The sequence below is a fragment of the Bison bison genome, unplaced genomic scaffold, assembly GCF_000754665.1.
Source record: "Bison bison bison isolate TAMUID 2011002044 unplaced genomic scaffold, Bison_UMD1.0 scf7180017864203, whole genome shotgun sequence".
Taxonomy (NCBI): Eukaryota; Metazoa; Chordata; class Mammalia; order Artiodactyla; family Bovidae; genus Bison; species Bison bison.
Genome location: NW_011494775.1, coordinates 1914458 through 1934229, shown reverse-complemented (window position 1 = coordinate 1934229; position 19772 = coordinate 1914458). Strand labels below are relative to the sequence as shown.

Genomic DNA, 19772 nt, shown 5'->3' with positions numbered 1-19772 from the left:
AAATGAAAATGTTAGTTGCTCAGTCGTGTCCGATTCTTTTTGACCCCAAGGACTGTAGCCCACTGGGCTCCTCTGTTCACGGAATTCTCCAGGCAAGAATACTGGAGTGGGTAGCCATTCCCTCCTCCGGGGGATCTTTCTGACCCAGGGATCAAATCCAAGTTATTGGCACTGCAGGTGGAAACTTTACCAGCTGAGCCACCAGGGAGGCAGGGGAGGAATAGGGACACAGCTATAAGAAGGCATGCTTGGAGGCAAAAAGCCATTGAAAGTCTTGGTGAAGACTGCAGGGGATGATGGGTTTAGATGAGGATGCATAACAATTATCCAGGAGCTGTGGGAATGGGCCACGAGAGAAGCAGGTGGTACCCCTTGTGAGGGTCCTTCAGCCTTAGATCCCCTGCTGGCCATGTGTCCTTGAGAATGGAATGGGGCCAAGAAGGCCCTAGAGTCTGGGGTGACTTAGTCTACAGAGGTCTGAGCAAAGCAGTACAGCTTCAAAGATCTAGGAGCTCATTACACATTCAGTCCTCAGCTCCAGGCTTCACACAAGCCTTTCCTTCCCCCGATTTCAAAGTTAGAGAGTTTAAACTAGTCTCCTCCCACCCCGGCCAAGTTTCTCCTTGCATATTTTGATGTCAATCCAGAACCTGTGTTAATCAGGCCAAAATTCATTAACGAAGGCCAACTGTGATCTCCAGGAAACTAGCTGCTCTCCATCTAGTATAATTTGTGTTTCATACAGCTGAGCGTTTTTTCCAACACTGTAACACTGAGCTCCGGGGGAGACCTCCGCGAACCAAATGGGACAGCTCCCATCTCGTGGCAGCCCATTGCAATGGGCTCCCTCCCATTTCAAGGAATTCTATGCTGCCTAGTAATAAGAAGCACTCCAGTGGTGGCACCCTCATCATGTCATTGCCACAGATAATTAAGCTCATCAATTATCTCCCTCCCTCTGCTGCCTTAGGATGGTGCCCCTTGTGAGGCTCACAGGAAGCCCATCCATCAACCACTCAAACCCTTGGGGACCACACCCAGCTGATGCCCCAGGAAGAGCTGAGTGGTTAAAACAGAAACACCAGAATAAACCACCCTGGGTACCCATTCTCCCTGGCTCCAGACTCTGAGCCATGGGAAAACCAATTATGCCTCCTGTGCCTTACTCTCCTAATATGTAAAATGGGGGCAATAATTCTTCACTGTCTCGGTGGCTGCTGTAATCCATTTGTTCAACTAAAGCACACACCGACTGTGTGCTTGCGTGTGTGCTAAGTCACTTCAGTCATGTTCAACTCTTTGCGACCCTATGTACTGTAGCCCACCAGGCTCCTCTGTCCATGGGATTCTCCAGGCAAGAACATTGGAGTGGGTGGCCATGTCCTCCTCCAGGAGATCTTCCTGACGCAGGGATCAAACCTGTGTCTGTTTAGTCTCCTTCATTGGCAGGTGGGTTCTTTGCCTCTAGCGCCACCTGGGAAGCCCCACTGTGTGCTTAGCAGTGTTCATGGAGCCACAGACACAGCAGGGAACTAAACAGGCAGAGCTGCTGTCCTCTCAAAGCTTACATTCTAGAGAAGGAAGCCAGATACTAGGAAAAAATTAACATGAAATGAAATGATGTGTATAAAGTAGAAAGTGCTCAGCATAACACCAAACACAGAGCATGGGCCCATGAGTGCTAGGCAACACTGATTACACTCAGGCACACATCTCCCCCACCCATGCCTGCCCACGGAAGCTCACTGGGCTTCCATTCCTCTGGTGTGACAGGAGCGAACAACAACACAGGAGAACCTTACTGGGGACAGGAACGAGGCAGGGCCAGGGAGAGGAAAGGGTTCAGAGGCAGACAAACTTGGACTCAAATCCCAGCTCTCATCTGCTCAGTCTATGACCCTGAGTGTGTCACTTAACCCTCAGTGTCTGCCTCCGGAAAGTGGGGTTGATAGTGGCATCTTGTGTCATGAGCATCAGTCAGGGCTCAGCCCAGTGCCTGGCGCCAGGTCAGAGCTCACCCTCTCTGCCGCCCTCCCCCTGCAACTCATGCTGACACGAACAGCTGTGGCTGTCATGCTGCCTCCATTCGACTTCTGAGACTGTGCCCAGAGTGATAGAGTCACTTCACTTGTCATCCTTAAAAAGGCCGTAAATTCCATCCCCACCAGATGGCTTTGCCCCCTTGCACTTGTAACAACAGTGCTGAGCGCACAGGTGTGCCTTGAAGCCACAGAGGGACATGGGGACCATAAAGCAGGAGCAGCGCACAGCCTATAACTACCTGTTCAACCCGGAGTCACAGCAGAGGAGCACCCTCCTCTCCCCGTGAGGCTGAGAGCGGCCTGAGCATCCTTCTGGGGGCTCAGATGTTGCAGGGACACAGAAAATACCCGGGGCGGGGCAGAACCAGTCAAAGCACGAGCATCCAGGGACACTGAGAAGCCACTTCTAGGGAGGGACTTGTCACTCCATTTGCCTACAATAAATCTTCTAAGAAGCATTAGCGCAAACGAATGTTCTGCTGAAGACACTGTAGAGCCACAGAGGAGAAAGTGCTACCACTGGCCCCTGAACCTAAAAGCAACAGAACATCTCTATTAGGTTCTTCAGAAATATTTGCCTAATCCAAGGTCACAAAGATGTTTCTCTTTTTTCCTAGAAGTACACAGCATTAGGTTTTATATTTAAATATATGAGATATGTATTTTTATACTTTTACAAGTTTACCACTTTTGCTTTTCCTAAAACCATCCTGCAAATATAGCTTCCTTTCTTCCACCCATGTTCATTTTCAGCATTCAACACTAGAGATAATAAGATTAGCAGGAAATATTTTCTCCCCTCAAAGACTGTACATTTTTTTATTTAGGAAAAACTGAATATATGCCAAAGTGGAGAAATTAGTATACTGAATCTCCACAATGCCAACTAAAATTGTTGCTCCCCTTCTGGCTCTCTAAGGATGAAGTCACTAGTCACTACAGTCGCTGACCTTCAACACACCCTAAAAGGGGTTCAGGGTGGAGATCAGGAATAAGGACCTCTAGGCTCTGGGAAAAACTGTCAGAATAAGACTTCAGATAGTTAGTTCAGAAGATTTCATGAGCCCAAAAAGCAGTAAAATCATTAACAGAGATATCTACTCCTTGTGACTAGCAGCAACCTTCTTTCAAAATATGTGCTTGATCACATGTATCCCCCTTCACCAAACTCACCCATATAATACTAACTTTCACTGCTACCTCTCTGGAGCAACTCCTCGGAACTATCTGAGACACTGTCTCCCAGGCTATAGTCCTCATTTGGCCCAAAATAAAGCTTAACTCACAACTCTTATGTTGTGCTTTTTTTTTTTTCCATTTGGCTGTAACATCAGTTCAACAATTTCCAAGATTTTGCCACATTTGCTTGATCTTACTTAAATTATCTTAAAAGCAAATCCTCTATGTTCTTTACAATGTATCTCTTTAAAAAAAAATGTGTTTTCCTTACTCAGCTACAATTCTATCAACACATCTAATTCCCAGTCCATCATCAATTTCCCTCAAAGTTCCCTTGGGCTTATCCTAGTAGGAAGGGCTCAAGGATGCTTCACTGAGGAGATGGTGCTTAGGCAGAGCCCTGGAGTTGAAAATTGCAGGAATTTGTTTATGCCACTTTGGGCAGAGGAAGATATGGGTGAGGGAGGCTCAATCCATTCTATCCCATTACATGTGCTAAAATGCACACACACAAAAGGATGAATCCTTTCTACTCCACATCTATTTTGCTCTGTTTGGTGCCAGGGAATTGGGTCCTATGGTGGTATGCTACAAATAAATGCTTAATAGAACTGAGGACAGTGACTGTTCTTGAGAGCTCCCAGCAAGAAAACAGTGGAAGAGATGAGAAATGTAGCAGATCTTTCTCAGGACCACTTTTGGGGAGTCCCACCCAACTTAAGCCTACTGTCATCTTTTGGTCTCTCTATAAGGAGAGGAAAAAGCAAATAAAACCTTATAAGGAACTTCATCTGGTCAACCCAGTCAGGGTCCCTGGGTTCCCGTGGTACCTAGTCACCACTTTAGAGCCTGCCTTTGGGGAGGTTTGCATTTCAAAGCAATCACTAGTGCTTTTGGATAAGAACTTGGGGAAATTGCTTTTTTGGACACAGGATCTTTCCTGGTGCAGAAAATCTTCCATTCTGGGCACCTTGATGGACAGAATCCAACATCACAGGAAGGTGCCACCCTTGGTCAAAGGATAGAGCACTTCTATCCTATGCATGGTATATAAAGATGCAAAAACATTCCACTTGTTTTAGAAAGGGAGAAAACCACCAAAGTACTATGGTAAAAGGGAGAGCATCATTTAAATCATATCTCTCAATCAGCAGTTACAGCATCAGTTCACAGTAAATTCTAACTCAGCTAAAGATCCCCTCTGCAGCCATGAAATTAGAAGATGCTTGCTCCTTGGAAGTTAAGTTATGACCAACCTAGACAGCATATTAAAAAGGAAAGACATTACTTTGCCAACAAAGGTCTGTCTAGTCAAAGCTATGGTTTTTCCTGTAGTCATGTATGGATGTGAGAGTTGGACTATAAAGAAAGCTGAGTGCTGAAGAATTGATGCTTTTGAACTGTGGTGTTGGAGAAGACTCTTGAGAGTCCCTTGGACTGCAAAGAGATCCAGTCAGTCCATCCTAAAGGAAATCAGTCCTGAAGATTCATTGGAAGGACTGATGCTGAAGCTGAAACTCAATCCTTTGGCCACCTGATGCGAAGAACTGACTCACTTAAAAAGATCTTGACGTGGGAAAGATTAAAGGCAGGAGGAGAAGGGGACAACAGAGGATGAGATGGGTGGATGGCATCACAACTCAATGGACATGAGTTTGAGTAAACTCCAGGAGTTGGTGATGGATAAGGAGGTGTGGCATGCTACAGTCCATGGGGTCGCAAAGAGTTGGACACAACTGAGCTACTAAACTGAACTGAACTATCTCCTCATTCCCTGACATAACATACAGGTCCTAGCCCAAGGCATAGAAAGTGCCTTAGGAGCATTATCCATATCTAGCACTGAAATATTCTCTTGGAAAATGTCATGAACAAGTATGACTGTACTCATTTGAGCAATAAGCCAACAGGTAATATTTTGTTTGCTTGTTTTTAAAGACAAATATAAGCAACATGAACCTGAACTTAATTAAAGTTGTTTATAATTATTTAATTAGATTTATAACACTGAACATATTCATTCTGGCCAGGGATGCTTCTCTCTTCTAAAGGATTGGCTGGCAGAGATTTCATGTGCTTTGTGATTTTTCCTAATCCTTAATTTCATCTCCTGTTGAGGTGAGGATGCTCATAATCGTGTTCAGGTAATTGCTTTATCAAATGGTTTAATTGTGCATTCAAGAGAACTGACAACAAGAAGGTTATTCTTCCTAATGTGTTTTTAACAAAAGCACTGACTAATTACATGGCATTCTATTCAGGGCATTTGAGAAGAAGAAATGAAAACCTATTCTTCAAATCTTGGTTAAACACATGTTTGCATATACAGCATAGAAATAAGTGGTAAAATAATTAGTTGCATTGCTTCCTTCTGCTATAACTTCATAGCTAATCTGCATGTTGAAGTAGACCATGTAAATTCTGAGGATGCATTTTCACCATGGGTGTTGTCTGAACATCTGTGCTTTCTGAAAATGTCACAATAACCATTTTGCCTGAAAGTTTATCCTTAGGAGCCAAAAAGACTTATTTTGGCATGTTCCAAAAAGAAACAAAAGCTTAATACAACTGAGGATAGGTGTACCTCATGATTAGAAGGAAATATTACAACACTAGGCCAAATGGTTTAAAAGATTTCTGAATCAAAATGGTGCTGAATCTATTTTATTTTAGATGAAATTCCTCTTCAACTAGATAACTAACATGCCTGGTATGGACCTGTATTATATGTTCCTTTTTTGTCTACCATTTCTAGAAACATGTGTAGGCCAAGTCATTTCAGTCATGTCCGATTCTTTGCGACCCCATGGACTGTAGATCACCAGGCTTCTCTGTCCATGGTACTCTCCAAGCAAGAATACTTGCATGGGCTGCCACGCCCTCCTCCAGGAGATCTTTCCAACCCAGGGATTGAATTCTGTCTCCAGCGGCTCCTGCATCGCAGGCAGATTCTTTACCAGTGAGCCACCAGAGAAGCCCCTCCTAGAAACACAGTACACCTTAACACATTCTGATATGCTCAAGCTAGTGTCATTTAGCTAAGGCCTGTAATGACACAAATATTTAATAATATTCAATATTTTAAAAGGTGATTCTACAATACACTACTTTAACATTTGTATTCAGTCCAGTAAATACTCTTTCCCTCTTTTTTTCTGGTTAAAACACACACACACACACACACACACACACACACACACACACACACTACACTTGATCAAAGTGAAGGGTAGAGTTAAGAGGGTCACGTGACCATAGTATTTAATTAAAGGATGGACACACAGTTCAAAAACAGCTGATTGGAATCCTTTCCTGGGATTGAGACACAGATATTGGCAAATTTCTTTGCATTTTCTAGGCTAGAAGCAAATAAATCCGGGGCTGTCAAAATCTATATTTCTTGCCAAGGGGAGAAAGCCTCTTGGCAGAATGAAGCCAAGCAGAGACGGACAAAGATGAGAAAGAAGGAAAGGCAGTGCTGTCAACACTGAATTTCCGCTTCTTTCTCTGAGGTCTGCCTACCCCCGTATACTTTCTAGCCTTGAATGCCAGTAAATCTTCATTTTTTGATGAAGCTAAGTTTGAGTTATGTTTCTGTCACTTGAAATCAAAAGCGTCCTGATGATACAGCTGGTATTTTATATTACTTTTCAGATGGCGTTTAACTCGTAGAAGTAAAGACTGTCATTCAAGAATCAGACAGACCATGGTTCAAATATCTACTCTGCTGCCAAGAGCTGTGCTGACCTCGGACAAAGTTTTACTTTTCTCCTCTTTGAGACTGCTAGTGGTCTCAACCACAAAAGTTTATTGTGAGAATTAAATGGAATAATGGAGAAAATAGAATACTACAGCACTTAGTACAATATCAGAGTATCTAATATATGTTCAATAATTAAGTACTGTTGTTTTGCTGTTATCGCCACTGTTGTTACTATTTAAAATAATACTAGGGTAGAGGCTTCTAGATTACTCCAGTATACACTCCATTCTTCTTTTTAATAATACCACTCTCAAATTTTAGCTGGGTATAGAGCTGCCCTGGAGAAGGCAATGGCAACCCACTCCAGTGTTCTTGCCTGGAGAATCCCAGGGACAGCAGAGCCTGGTGGGCTGTCTATGGGGTGGCACAGAGTTGGACATGACTGAAGCGACTTAGCAGCAGCAGCATAGAGCTGCCCAGAAAGAAACCCTCATTTCCCAGCCTCTCCTGCAGCTTGGCATAGTCTTATGATTAAGTTATGGCCAGCAGGATGTGAGCAGAAGGGACCTTAGTGACTTACAGACCTTGCTTCCTCTCTTTCCTCCTAACTGGCTGGACACAGCAGCCACTTTGAATCCAGAAGCTCAATAGTTCCAACTGCTGAGGATGACAAAACAATAAAGTAAAGGATGCTGGTCATTGATTGACAGTCTAGAGGCAGCATGTTGGCCCCAGGCTGCTTATCTTCAGAATGTTTCCAAGAGAGAAAAGTAAAACTGTATCCCTTTTAAGACTCTGTTCCATTTGGACTTTTGCTATAGCAGCCAGAACATATATCCTAATATACAATAAATATCTTATATATTATTTATTCCTGTTCCTTCCCAAAACCTCATGAAAGAGAAGAGGGAATGATAGCCAAACAAGGGCAAGAACTAATAGTTGAGGGTTTTCATACTACAAACACTAACTTCTCATTGTTCATTGAGGTTCAGCACCCTCAGACTGAAGAAAGGATGATGAAAATCAACAAGACCTCAGGGTGTGGTGGGGGGTAAAAGCAAGTTGGGGTATCTGGTATGGAGGACTTGTCCCCAAACTTCAAGCTGGTTAATGTATACAACAAACTTGCTTAGAGTTGGTTAGCTGCCACTAAGTATGTCTCCAAAGACATGACACTTCTCATGTTAGCTTTTTTCTAAGCTACATAAAATTAAAATATTAATAGTGAAACCTGACCCGACTCCCTCATCAGACCTTTGATGTCCACGTGGTCTAGAGGCACATGATCCAACCCTCTCCTCCCATGACCACCTGAGAGCAGGTAGGGATGGGGTTGGGTAGTTCTTAGTTCTTAGTTCCCCTACAGGGCTGGATACATGGCTGCATGCAATGTCCTGCCTAATTGCTGCTATACCGCTTGTTCCTAGGACCATGACCATCACCATGGTGCTCCAGTTTCCTCCTGCACAAAATGTGCAAAGGCAGGTCTTCCACCTCATTGTCCAATCATCTTCTCTTCTGCATAGTCAGTCAGAGAAAAATATTGTATATTAACGTGCATATGCGGAATCTAGAAAAGTGGCATAGATGATCTTATTTGCAAAGCAGAAATAGAGACACAGATATAGGAAACAAATGTATGGATACCAAGGAGGAGGGAGGTGCGATGAACTGAGAGACTGGGATTGACATATATATACACTATCAACAGTACATATAAAACAGATAACTAATGAGAACCTACTCTATAGTACAAGGAACTTCACTCAGTGCTCTGTGGTGACCTAAATGGGAAGGAAATGCAAAAAAAGGGATATGTGTATACATCTAGCTGATTGGCTTTGCTGTACAGCAGAAACTAGCAAAACACTGTAAAGCAACTATACGCCAATAACAATTAATTTTTTAAAAAAGTGAGGCCCTCACCAAGGAGCCATTTGCAAGTGAAGACAATTCTCACCCAGCAAGTTCTATGGAGACAGGGCTATCTAAAAATATCCCTGAGAACACTGACAGCATCAACGCAGCCAAAAAGCAGCGGAACTGCATATAAAAATCACCCATGCCTGTCATGGACACAGGGCCACAGAAGTCTGCAGGAGACTAAGAAGACACACCGAGCCTGATGCTATCTTGAGAAGGCTCATAGATTCAGGCCTGGATTCATGCTAACCCTCAGAACAGACTGTTCATGGGAAATGCCGGCCAACAGAGACTCCATTTGCCAAGAAGTTCAAACATGACCTTTACTTGGTAGCAATTGTTGGAAACTATTAAGACAACTCTGAAAATAATATAACCCTCAGCGACAATATGTTGAAAGAAATGCCAAGCCTGTAAGGCAAGTTCTCTTTCCCCCTCCTTCACGTGCCCATTCTCAGAACAGAGGAGAACCGTCCTCCTCCACAGCACTTCCTAACTGGGCATCTCTCTCCTGCATCCAGATAGAAAGGAGCCATTTGCTAATTGTTTCACAGCAGTTAATGAATAAATGTTGTTGGGAGGGGAGGGGCAGAGCAGAGGACTGTTTGCCTGCTAGTTTCCCCAATCCCAACAGCCAGGCTGATGCCAGGGAACAAGGTTCCCAGGGGCAAGCCAAGAACCCTCTCCTTCCTCCATACGGCTTCTGCCTCAATATAAGCAGGCCCAACCCTGACAGCTGAGCTCTGGTCACGTAGGTATAAAAATAGAGAGGCATCAAGGAAATCCTATTAAAAGAGGTCTGACCAGGGAGAGGACTTCCCTAGCAGTTCAGTGGTTAAGAATGCACGCTTTCATTGCAGGGGGCACGGGTTTGATCCCTGGTCCAGAAACTAAGATCCTGTATCCCACATGATGTGGTCGAAAATAAATCAATAAAAACAAATTGTAAAAAAGGCCCAGCCAGGAGAGAGTCAGCAGGGCCAGAACATGGAGCCATGGGGAACTCCACCCCTAGCTGCCTTCTGAGTTCCCAGGACCCCAGCATTGTTCCACATCTGCTCACACTTTTCCCAAAGACCTCTCCCCTCCAGAGGGAGGAAGAGCTGAAACTGCCCACCTGAAGCCTGGGCTAGCTAGACAGTGACGCTTCCCCTCTTACAGGTAAAATTATAAGTTAGCAGCCAGAACCCCAGGAGTTTTCATCTTTCTGTGCATTTAACAGCAGAGAAAGGCAAGGCACTCACAGATGCCAGGCTCCCTCTGGTTTAGGCTGAGGCCACGGAGCCATTGGTAAGAGCAACTGCAAGTCCCACTGGGACCCAGATGGTGAAAATGTCCTTCTGTTGAGCTCAAAGCTAAAATGACTCTCTATATTTGAACCTGAGACAGTCGCCAAGTCCAGCTATGACTTCCTGAATGCCTCTTCTGACTGCATTCTATCCCGCTCTGCAGCCACCATACAAGTCCAGTCCTGCTCTGACCACTCCTGGTGTACAGCCAGAGTAAGTGGAGGCAAAATATAGATCCTTAGTAAGACCACCAGGGTTCTTAGGGTGAAGTCCCACCCCTCTCATTTGGCCTTCAATGCCCTGGAAAAGTGGTCCCTGATAGTTTTCGAGCCTCATTTCTGTAGGTAGTTAAGCCACTATCCCCAGTCCATGTGTGACAGCACCACAGCAGTGCTTCAAGGGGGTTCTCGCTGTGTTTCATCTCTTCAACTCCCTCTTTGCTCTGATGAAATGAGCTGTCTATATCTCCCACCCCGATCTGTACCCTGGGCGACTCCTTCCAGGTTTAAGATCTCAGTGAACCATTGCTTCCCTCTAAGAAGACTACTCACACCTCCAAACTGGTTGAGGTGGCTCTGTTCCATGTCCCGCAGCACCCCAAACATCCCTTATCCGAACACCTAGTTTAATGAAAGGAGACTGCTCCGTAACCTACCTTCCTTGTGAATTCTGTGAAAAGAGGGCTTTGTCTTTTGCATCATCCCCAGCATTTAGCATAATGTGCGACAGTAAGAAAGAATTCACCAAACACTTACCAAATTTCTGGACTGCTTCAGTTTTCCTCACCAGGACCTCAGGGCAAGTTAAATGATGAGGGTCATCCTTACTGTCTAGAAGCCACATCGAGGGGCAGGGTCTCCACCGTGCTCTACCATGCCAGGCCTCTGCTTGCCTGTTCCCAGTGGTTTCTGTCCCTTATCTGTTGTGGGTTATGCTTTATAGAGTGTGAATACAGAGTCATTTATTGCCATGTAACATCTTATATCCCTTCATCTCCAGACTCTGTGCCTTCTTGTAGATTTTATCTTTGATCCTGGGGGAGTCACAGAGCTCTGAGTAGCATCCCTGGTGCCAGGTCACTGAAAGAGCCCTGCTACAGACTGAGGTTCTAAATGCATCTCCCTCTGTTCTAGGAGCTCCTGATCGTTCAGAGTCCAGAGCAGAAAGAAAGTTCGTTCGATGGAACCTAAAGACAAACACCAAGAGAACAGAGCTGACACTCTCTGTCCTCCCCCTGCTCCTGACGGCACGCCCCAGACTTCTGATCCATCTGTGAAAGGGTTAGCACTTCCCCTGGAACACTGACGGTTTCTTACAGATTTCCTTGATGGTGGTGGGACTGGGTTGTAATACATTTTTGCCAAATTTTTTGTGAATTTGATTTATGACATAAAATCACTTCTAGTTATACATGCATCCTGGACTCCTCTGTCCTTTGTTTCTTGACCCCAATGACCTCAAAAAGGTCATAACTCCAGGGGATGGGAAGTCATTTGTTCACTAATAGTCAACGCATTCACTCTATTAAGTGCCCGTCTATTGGCGGTCCTGTGACAGCTTTGTCTGGGAGACTAAAATGTGCTCTTGAACCTCAGTAGAGAAGTGGTTGTGGATATAGGGGCAATAACTAAAGCACTCCAATAAGTGAACCTGACCAGTCTGAAATATCTCCCCTGAAAGGAAGTTTAATTGTACACCACAAGGGTTTAGAATTGGTCTTGGCTTCAGAGGTCTTGGGCAGTCAATGCACACCATCAGCATTTTATTCATTCCTTTTGGAAAAAGAGAATTTCAACTTTCTAGAAGTTAAGATAGAAAACTAGGAAACTAATGTCAAAAACCAACGTTCACACCATTTTCCTGGGCTTCCCAGGTGGTGCTAGTGGTAAAGAATCTGCCTGCCAATGCAGGAGACATAAGAGACGCGGGTTTGAACCCTGGGTTAGGAAGGTCCCCTGGAGGAGGGCATGGCAACGCACTCCAGTATTCTTGCTTGGAGAATCCAATGGACAGAGGAGTCTGGCAGGCTACAGCCCATAGAGTCAGAGGGAGTCAGACACGACTGAAGCGACTTAGCACGCACACACACCATTTTTTCAGTGCAATGATGGCCCTCCACGAGTCCCTCCCCTCTGTTTTAACTTGATTAGAATTGTGTGATTACATATAACCAGGCAGGAAGCTTGAGAATCAAACTCTGCCACTGCGTTTGACTCTTTGGGCCTCAGGCTACCCTACACGGAGGATGGGGAGAAGGGTACTACAACTTCTGATGAGAAGGCTTTTGCTCCAAGAAAAGACAGCTGACCAGGTCTGGGAAGCAGGACTGAGGCAGGTGCAGGAATTCAGGGGCACTAGAGGAATAACAGGCTGGGGCTGGAGCTGGGGCAGGCTTTGGGGCTCTGCCCAGCAGACTCTGGAAGCCATTTCTCTTTTGAGGAATCATTCTTGATTCAAAGGAGCCTTTCAAATTCTGATCCTGCCTCTCAAACAAGCTATTTATCACTACCTGTAAGCAAGCAACCTTCTCTAACACAAAAAGCCAACTTTCCTGCCCAAACTGCAGGGGGGCCCTGACCAGCAAACATTTGCAGAGACATTCCCTGGGCAACTGACAGCATTTCAAGCCACATCTGACAGGTTACGACTGCTCCTTGTAGCTCAAGGGTCACAGGGAGCTAAAAGCACTTGAAGCTCCTCCTGCGAATAAGAGACAGAGGCGAGCAGGCAGGGTGTTGCTGGAGTCTGATGTGCAATGTGCCACGTGCCCAAATAGCCCCTGATCACTCACTGACACTTCATGGCTCGTCTCCAATCACAGATGCCAGGATCAGACAGTTCACTCCGGAGCTGGAGGGAATAACTGAACAGCACAAACTGGAGCTTCACAAAGACAGACTTGTTGCAAGGAGCCCCTCTCTGCCAGGGCCCCCGGGTGGATGTTTAGCTAAGCAACTTGGCCCAGGGTGGGGATGGCTGATTTCTCTCAGTTACCGAGCTCTCTGGAACCCAATCACTAAAATTCGGGAAGGGCTGCACAAACTGGAATCTCGCCATTCCTTCTCAGTGGGAATCTGCAAGGGCTCCTCTCTCTTGTCCATGATACTGAGCACCCACTGTGTGTCCTGTGCCTGGTGAAGGCAGAGGGGCATTATTTCTGCCTCTAGGACTACACACTCTTAAGAAAGACATGTGCAAGAAGGTACTTACAGTAACAAGTGTCCCATAAGCTTGGCACAGCCCAGCCACCTGCTCACCTTCCTAGCTTTGACTGACGGTCTCCTCCTGGACCATTCTCACATCCTCTGCTTCCTCCTCCCCTGTGCCTCTCCCCTTATTGTCAGAGCCACCATCAGGGCATACTCTCAGTTCTTCGAATTCATCATCCTGCCTTAGGGCCTTGGCCCATGCTATCTTTTCTATCTAGAACATTTTTCTGGTTCCTTCAGGGTCAGGGGAGCAGGGAATAGGGGAAGGTGGGCATACTTAGCCAGGTTGGTCTGGGCTATCTGGCCAGGAAGTTCTTGGCCATGATCCTGGGCGGAGAAGCTGTAATTCACACAGCATGTCTCAGGTTGGGGGGTGGGGGGGTAAGGATTACAGACTTAGGTCAGGAGGAAGAACCAACATGCTTCTTTCCACTCCATCATACATTCCCAAGCACCCGGCACAGAGCCTGGTGCATAGGAAGGGCTCCAGCGAAACCTGCTGAAAGAACAAAGGAATGACTACCAAGCAGTAATGGCAGTACTGAGCTTCTAAAGCAGATTACACAGGTCTGGGTCCAAGCGAGACAAACCTTCGGCTTCCCACTTTGCTACATATATTCCCTTTGGTAAGAAAACTGTGAAAAACAGAGAGAATAAAAGTCTACTTTCAGTGAATAAAAAGACATGACTCACATCAAGAAGAGTCAGTAGAAAAGCCTGGCACAGCCTCACCATAATCCAAATAAGCTTCCAAGGACAGCAGAGGGGACCCCCGGCCTGTGCCATCTCCATGGTGTAAAGATCAGATGGTGAGGGGACCACAGAGAATGGAAGCCATGCACCACGCAGTGGGGAATGGACAGAGGTGGGACCAGCCTAACAGCCCAAGCCCAGGGACCACACAGCCACGTGGCCATGAACGCCCAAGGAGTCACCATCTGTGACTCTCATCATCCCCGACTCTATTCTGCAAATGAACTTTCCACAGGAAACAAGGAGATGAAAGTGGGACAGCTGTGGCTAGAGGGGATGGGAGGGTCAGAGCCTCACTCCTTGCCCCCCACCCACGTCTCACAGAAAGTTCCTGAGACTCCTGCACACAACTCTTCACACGTAGCATTAAGGAGGGTATTGAATTATACTTGTTGAATAAGAGAACAAATAGGTAAACCCTTATCAATTTTGTGGTTTCTTTTTCTTCCATTCATTAACCCAGTGAAATTTCCATTCCCAAACACAGATGGACAACCTTTACCCAAGGAGACTATTCGGAATTCCAAGAACAAAATCTCCCTCCTTCACCCTGGTGATGCCTGCCCCTCTGCCTCGAATTCCTTTTATTAGAGCCCAGATGAAAAGCTCCTCTTCTTTTCCTCATTACTCTGATAAGAATAAACAGACCCACTTTATCCCTAGTTCCTTTTTCTATGAAATCATTTTCTCTTCATCGATTTGAGTTAAAGTGACCCGTCTCCATACTAGCAAGCCCCCGCCCATTAGACTGCAAGGCCTGAAGTCCCCAGAGAAAGGAATGGCAGACCCTCTAGCCCCGGGTCTGGTGTCACACTGGACACATTCTAGATACACAACAAATGCTGCTTGAACATGTGCTGACATCACTCGCCTTCCTTTCACCTCGCCGTCCCTAAGACGTGGTGCCCCCCTCGTGGGTCCCCCTCATATCTTGGCTACCCATCAGCTAGGTTGAATGACTCACATCTTTGGAACAGTTTGCTCCCTCATCGACTCCAGGAAGCTGGTCTAGATTCACTTCAGGACTACAGGCCACTCTTGGAATCACCCGTCTTCCCCTTAGCCCTTGATCACTCCAGTTACATGGATCACAATGATTTTATCTCATCTCTTCAGTCAAAGAGTCTATTCCTGTGGCAGCTTATCAAAGGCAAGACCTCAAGTCCACCAAGATTCACAGGGTCCTGTTTCCGCCCAGAGAGCCTTGTCAGAACAAGCAGACACAGAGTACTTCTTGATGACAAGAAAAAAAAAGACAATGAAGAAAACTGACCTTGGATGTATAGGTGTGGCCATCGGAGCCACAGACCATGGCTGACTGTGCCGCGGGGCAGGGCTTGCACTTGACCAGATTCGAAGGTCCGACCCAGTGCTTGTGGACCACTGTCCCCTTCTTTTGCCTGAGGATAAAAAAAAGAGGGCATAAGTAACTGTCGCTCCAGTTTCCAGGGGTCTTTCTCCTCCAGGTTACCTGGATAAAGGCCAAGTAAAAGAGGGCTGGTCAAACAGTCCCACGCATCCCCAAGTCCCCTGGCTAGCATCCGCATGGAGTCCAGCTCACTGATAGCAGGCAGGAGACAGTTCCAAAAACCTAGGTTCACCCACCAGATGGACAGGAGAAAGCAATGTGGCCACTAAAAATGTAGTAAACACATGACTTACTTTTTTTAATTGGAATATAATTGCTTTACAAGGTTGTGCCAGTTTCTGCCGTATAGTACAGTGAATCAACTATAGGTCTACATATATCGCTCCCTCTTGAACCTCCCTCCCACCTTCTCACCCCCCATCCCACCCGCCCAAGCCAACACAGAGCACTGAGCTCCCTGTGCTGAAGAGACATTGACAACACACTAGAAAGACAATGAGAAACTGACTCTGTCAGTTCCTCCAGCCCCCTGAGGAGGGTGGCAGATCACAGGTGTCCCCACTCAGCACCCAGAGCCTCAGATGCCTCCAGGGCTGATGAGCATCCTCCAAGGAGGAGGACGCACAGACGACTCAGAGAGTAGTCTAGATAGAAGCAAACACAACCAAACGGCTTTATCACAGCTGTGGAAAAGCATCTCTGGATATGTTTTAAAGCAATTTCAGTCCAGCTTTCAATTTGCCATGCGACAGCGGCTCTGAGGTGATGTCACTTTCAGCTGCTAAAATCATCAGAATTCTACTCTTTCATTTCAGCTCTGGCATCTCCCTAGCCTAACCTTTGTCATAATGATAAATGGCGCTATTAGGATGGCTTATGTCCACGGAAAGAGCCCTGTCCTCATATCATAAACCACCAAAATCAAGGCCTGCAGTTACGGCCACCCTTCCTCTCTTAGAGGAACTGCTTTCCCAGCAGACCGTTGGGAGCCACATCCCTGGCCAAGGGGCGAGGGCTGGGTGGCGGACAGGCAAGCCAGGTGGGTATTGTGCCCTTGACACACTTTGCCTGGGCCATCCTGTGAGGGGCTTAGTTGGGCTCCAGAGCCAGAAAATACAAGTCCAAACCTCAGCTCTGCCACTTACCGTGCCATCATAGCAGGATATTTCACCCTGTAAGTTTCAGTTTCCTTATCTTTAAAGTGGTGGGGGGTCGGGGGACAAGGAATAGTATCTCTTTCAAGCAGATAGTATGAGGATTAAAATGGCTCATGTATGTAAATGACTCAGTACAACGCCTGGAAAAAAGGGAGCAATCAAAATGTCATTACCATTATTATTGTTGTTTCGTCACTATATCGTGTCTTACTCTTTGTGACCCTGTGGGCTGTAGCCAGCCAGGCTCCTCTGTCCACGGGATTTCCCAGGCAAGAATACTGGAGTGGGTTCCCATTTCCTTCTCAAGGAGATCGTCTTGATCCAAGGATTGAACCCACATCCCTTGCATTGGCAAAGTGAATTCTTTACCACTGAGTCACCAGGGAAGCCCATTATCATTATTATATGCCCTATCAGATGGAGCTGTAGGGAATGAAAGCACCATTGCCATAGAAATGTGACTTAAGTCTAAGGCCCTAGGTTTGGAGTTGGTGCTGAACTCCCCAGAACTCACGGGCCACAAGGAGTAAATCTTTTCTGCCAAGTGTAGAAGGGATCTTCAGCACCTCGGGAATTCAGGTGTGGCATCTGATGTGACCTACCCTCTTCCAAATGAACGACAGTGAGACACAAATGGCATCCACCAACTTGGTTCTTATCCTACCTCAATCCTGTCCCAGTGATTTGTGGGAGGCAGTAAGAGGAAGGAGGTCCGTTTGGGGAATTATTGGGTTGGCCCAAAAGTTCGCTCGCTTATGGGAAACCCAAATGAACTTTCTGGCCAACCCAATACCTTGGCGGTTGACATCAGGAGGGTGACCACACACCCTGTGCACAACACCTTAGAGAAACTGGGGACCCCAGGCCAGACAGGGTCATAGACCGAGCCCATCTGAACAATGAACTCGGAAAGGAAGTCCTATGAGGGCACTTGGGATGGCTGGTCCAGATGACTCATTTTACTCACAGGGACAACTAAAACCAAGCTGGGGAAGGGTTTGCCCACCGGAAAGGATTGGTGGCTAGGTAATGGTGACAATCACACAGCCACAGAGTGTCGGGATGGCTTTCCTTCAACCCTCCTCAGACACACTTAGATGACTCACCTGAATGATTCGCTGGGGGCACCTACACGTTCACCACTAGGGCTCCTCTCTCCAATGCCTCCCTGCTTCCTCAGCAGTTACTCACCTTGTCCCTGCCTCTCTGTCTGGAATAAAAACATCTACTGTTCACATTTCTAAATCACATGGATATGGGTCTCCTATTATCTTTAACCAAACACACTTTCTTCTTTCAAGATGTATTCTGCACTACAGAAAAAGGGATGGGAGGGGATGAGACTCCAGGCAGCAGACAAGCAGGCTGCCGGCATGGGCTTTAATCTCGGAGTGGGTGATTCCTTCAGAAGAACACCACACATTTATCATCATTCTCACAGCAGATTGTCTGACGCTGATAATGAATCAGCAAATACAGGCAGCAGTTCTGTGTCTGGCAGCCTCTCTCCTGGGTCAGTCCCCAGCGTGTGCGCCCATAGCCAAAGTAATTCTTGTTTTGAGTTCCCAGAGAGTGGTAATAAAGTCTAGAAAGTGGGCAGCTTTGCTGGAGCAGACTACCATGTGTGATGATGCCCCAGAGGAAGGCAGATGGCAGGAGCTTAGCCAAAGGCAGGCCAGGGAGAAGTGAATGCTGAGTCACTGGCATTAAGGAAAAGATAGAACTACCAATTAATCACCAGCCAGTAAAGATGGGTCATCCCTGTCTCTGGACCTGAACTTCACCGTTAAATACATTAAGGGGAGACAAAGAGATGAGGCTTTCTAGGGCTTCCTAGTGGTCTGGGGCATCAAGGATGCTCAATATAGCCTTGTTGGGTGAGTGGGTGGATCCCTTAGTGCTGACCACTGCACTGGTTACTAGCAGTTAATCACAAAATCACAGACTGAGCCTGAAAACCCCTTAAAATGAATCTAGTCTAAGGACTTTAGTTTATAAATGAGGAATTGGACACACAAATGAATAGCAGAAGTGAAGTGCCCACTGTCACAAAGAAATACAGCCAAGTTACTTCATATACATTTGTCAAGTTGAAGTTACCCTGAAATTGACTGCATTTCTCTGGGAACATTTTAATTCCCTACTTTGGCATCTACATTTTCACTATCAAGGCTCAGTCTTATCAATAAAGCCCTTCTGAAACACTGTCCCTGACTCTACACCTGTGGAGGAGGAAGCTCTCGCTCATACCCCATGCCAGGTGGTCATGGATCATGCCCAGGAGGAACCACCTCTGACCCTGGGATGCCCTGGGGACTAAAGGTACAAAGGCCAAAGCATGCTGAGTTTTCCCAATTCTAATGAGACAAGCATACCTGTTACATTCAGACAAACTCAAGTATTTCTTATTCCACTAGGACTCGTGAGAAAATGGCACCCAAATCAGTACTCTCTGTCCAGAGGCCAAATTACACAAAGTAATGTACAAGTAGATGTGAGCCCAAGGAAGCATAACTTCCCTGGTTATTGGGTATATATTTCAATCCCTGCAATTCAGTGCAAACCATAAAAAATAACCAACCCAGGTGAGGCAAGGGACTAAGCTTTCAGGCTCTCAGATATTTCACTTCTTGAGTCAATGAAGAGTGAAATCCGATGAAGGTGTCTTGATGGCACTGCTATTCCCGGTGTCACAGACATTAATCAACTGGGGCGACACAAGCAATTTAGTCTGGGAGGCAGGTCCTGCCAGCCCTCCCTTTGGCCTCAAAACCCTACCTCCACCCCAGTCTGGCTGGTGCCAGGGGCAGCCACGCCTCCCACCCTATTCTCGGCTCCACACAGAAAATCTAAGCTGAAAAGGGAAGACAATCAGGAGATCACCAGCATTGCTTCCTCTCTTTCGGTCAATTGCTTATCCTTATCTCTTCAAGAAAATTAGAGATACCAAGGGAACATTTCATGCAAAGATGGGCTCGATAAAAGACAGAAATGGTATGGACCTAACAGAAGCAGAAGATATTAAGGAAGAGGTGGCAAGAATACACAGAAGAACTGTACAAAAAAGATCTTCACGACCAAGATAATCACGATGGTGTGATCACTGACCTAGAGCCAGACATCCTGGAATGTGAAGTCTAAGTGG

General features: G+C 46.1%; 1 protein-coding gene across 1 annotated transcript in view; it reads right to left on the bottom strand.

The window, feature by feature from the left end:
- SPOCK1 (sparc/osteonectin, cwcv and kazal-like domains proteoglycan (testican) 1) overlaps positions 1 to 19772 on the bottom strand; it is a 336259-nt gene that overhangs the window by 145928 nt on the left and 170559 nt on the right. The window contains exon 4 of the mRNA XM_010844619.1: positions 15375 to 15501. Within this exon, the coding sequence (XP_010842921.1) occupies positions 15375 to 15501 (127 nt within the window). The remainder of the gene's footprint in view (positions 1 to 15374; positions 15502 to 19772) is intronic.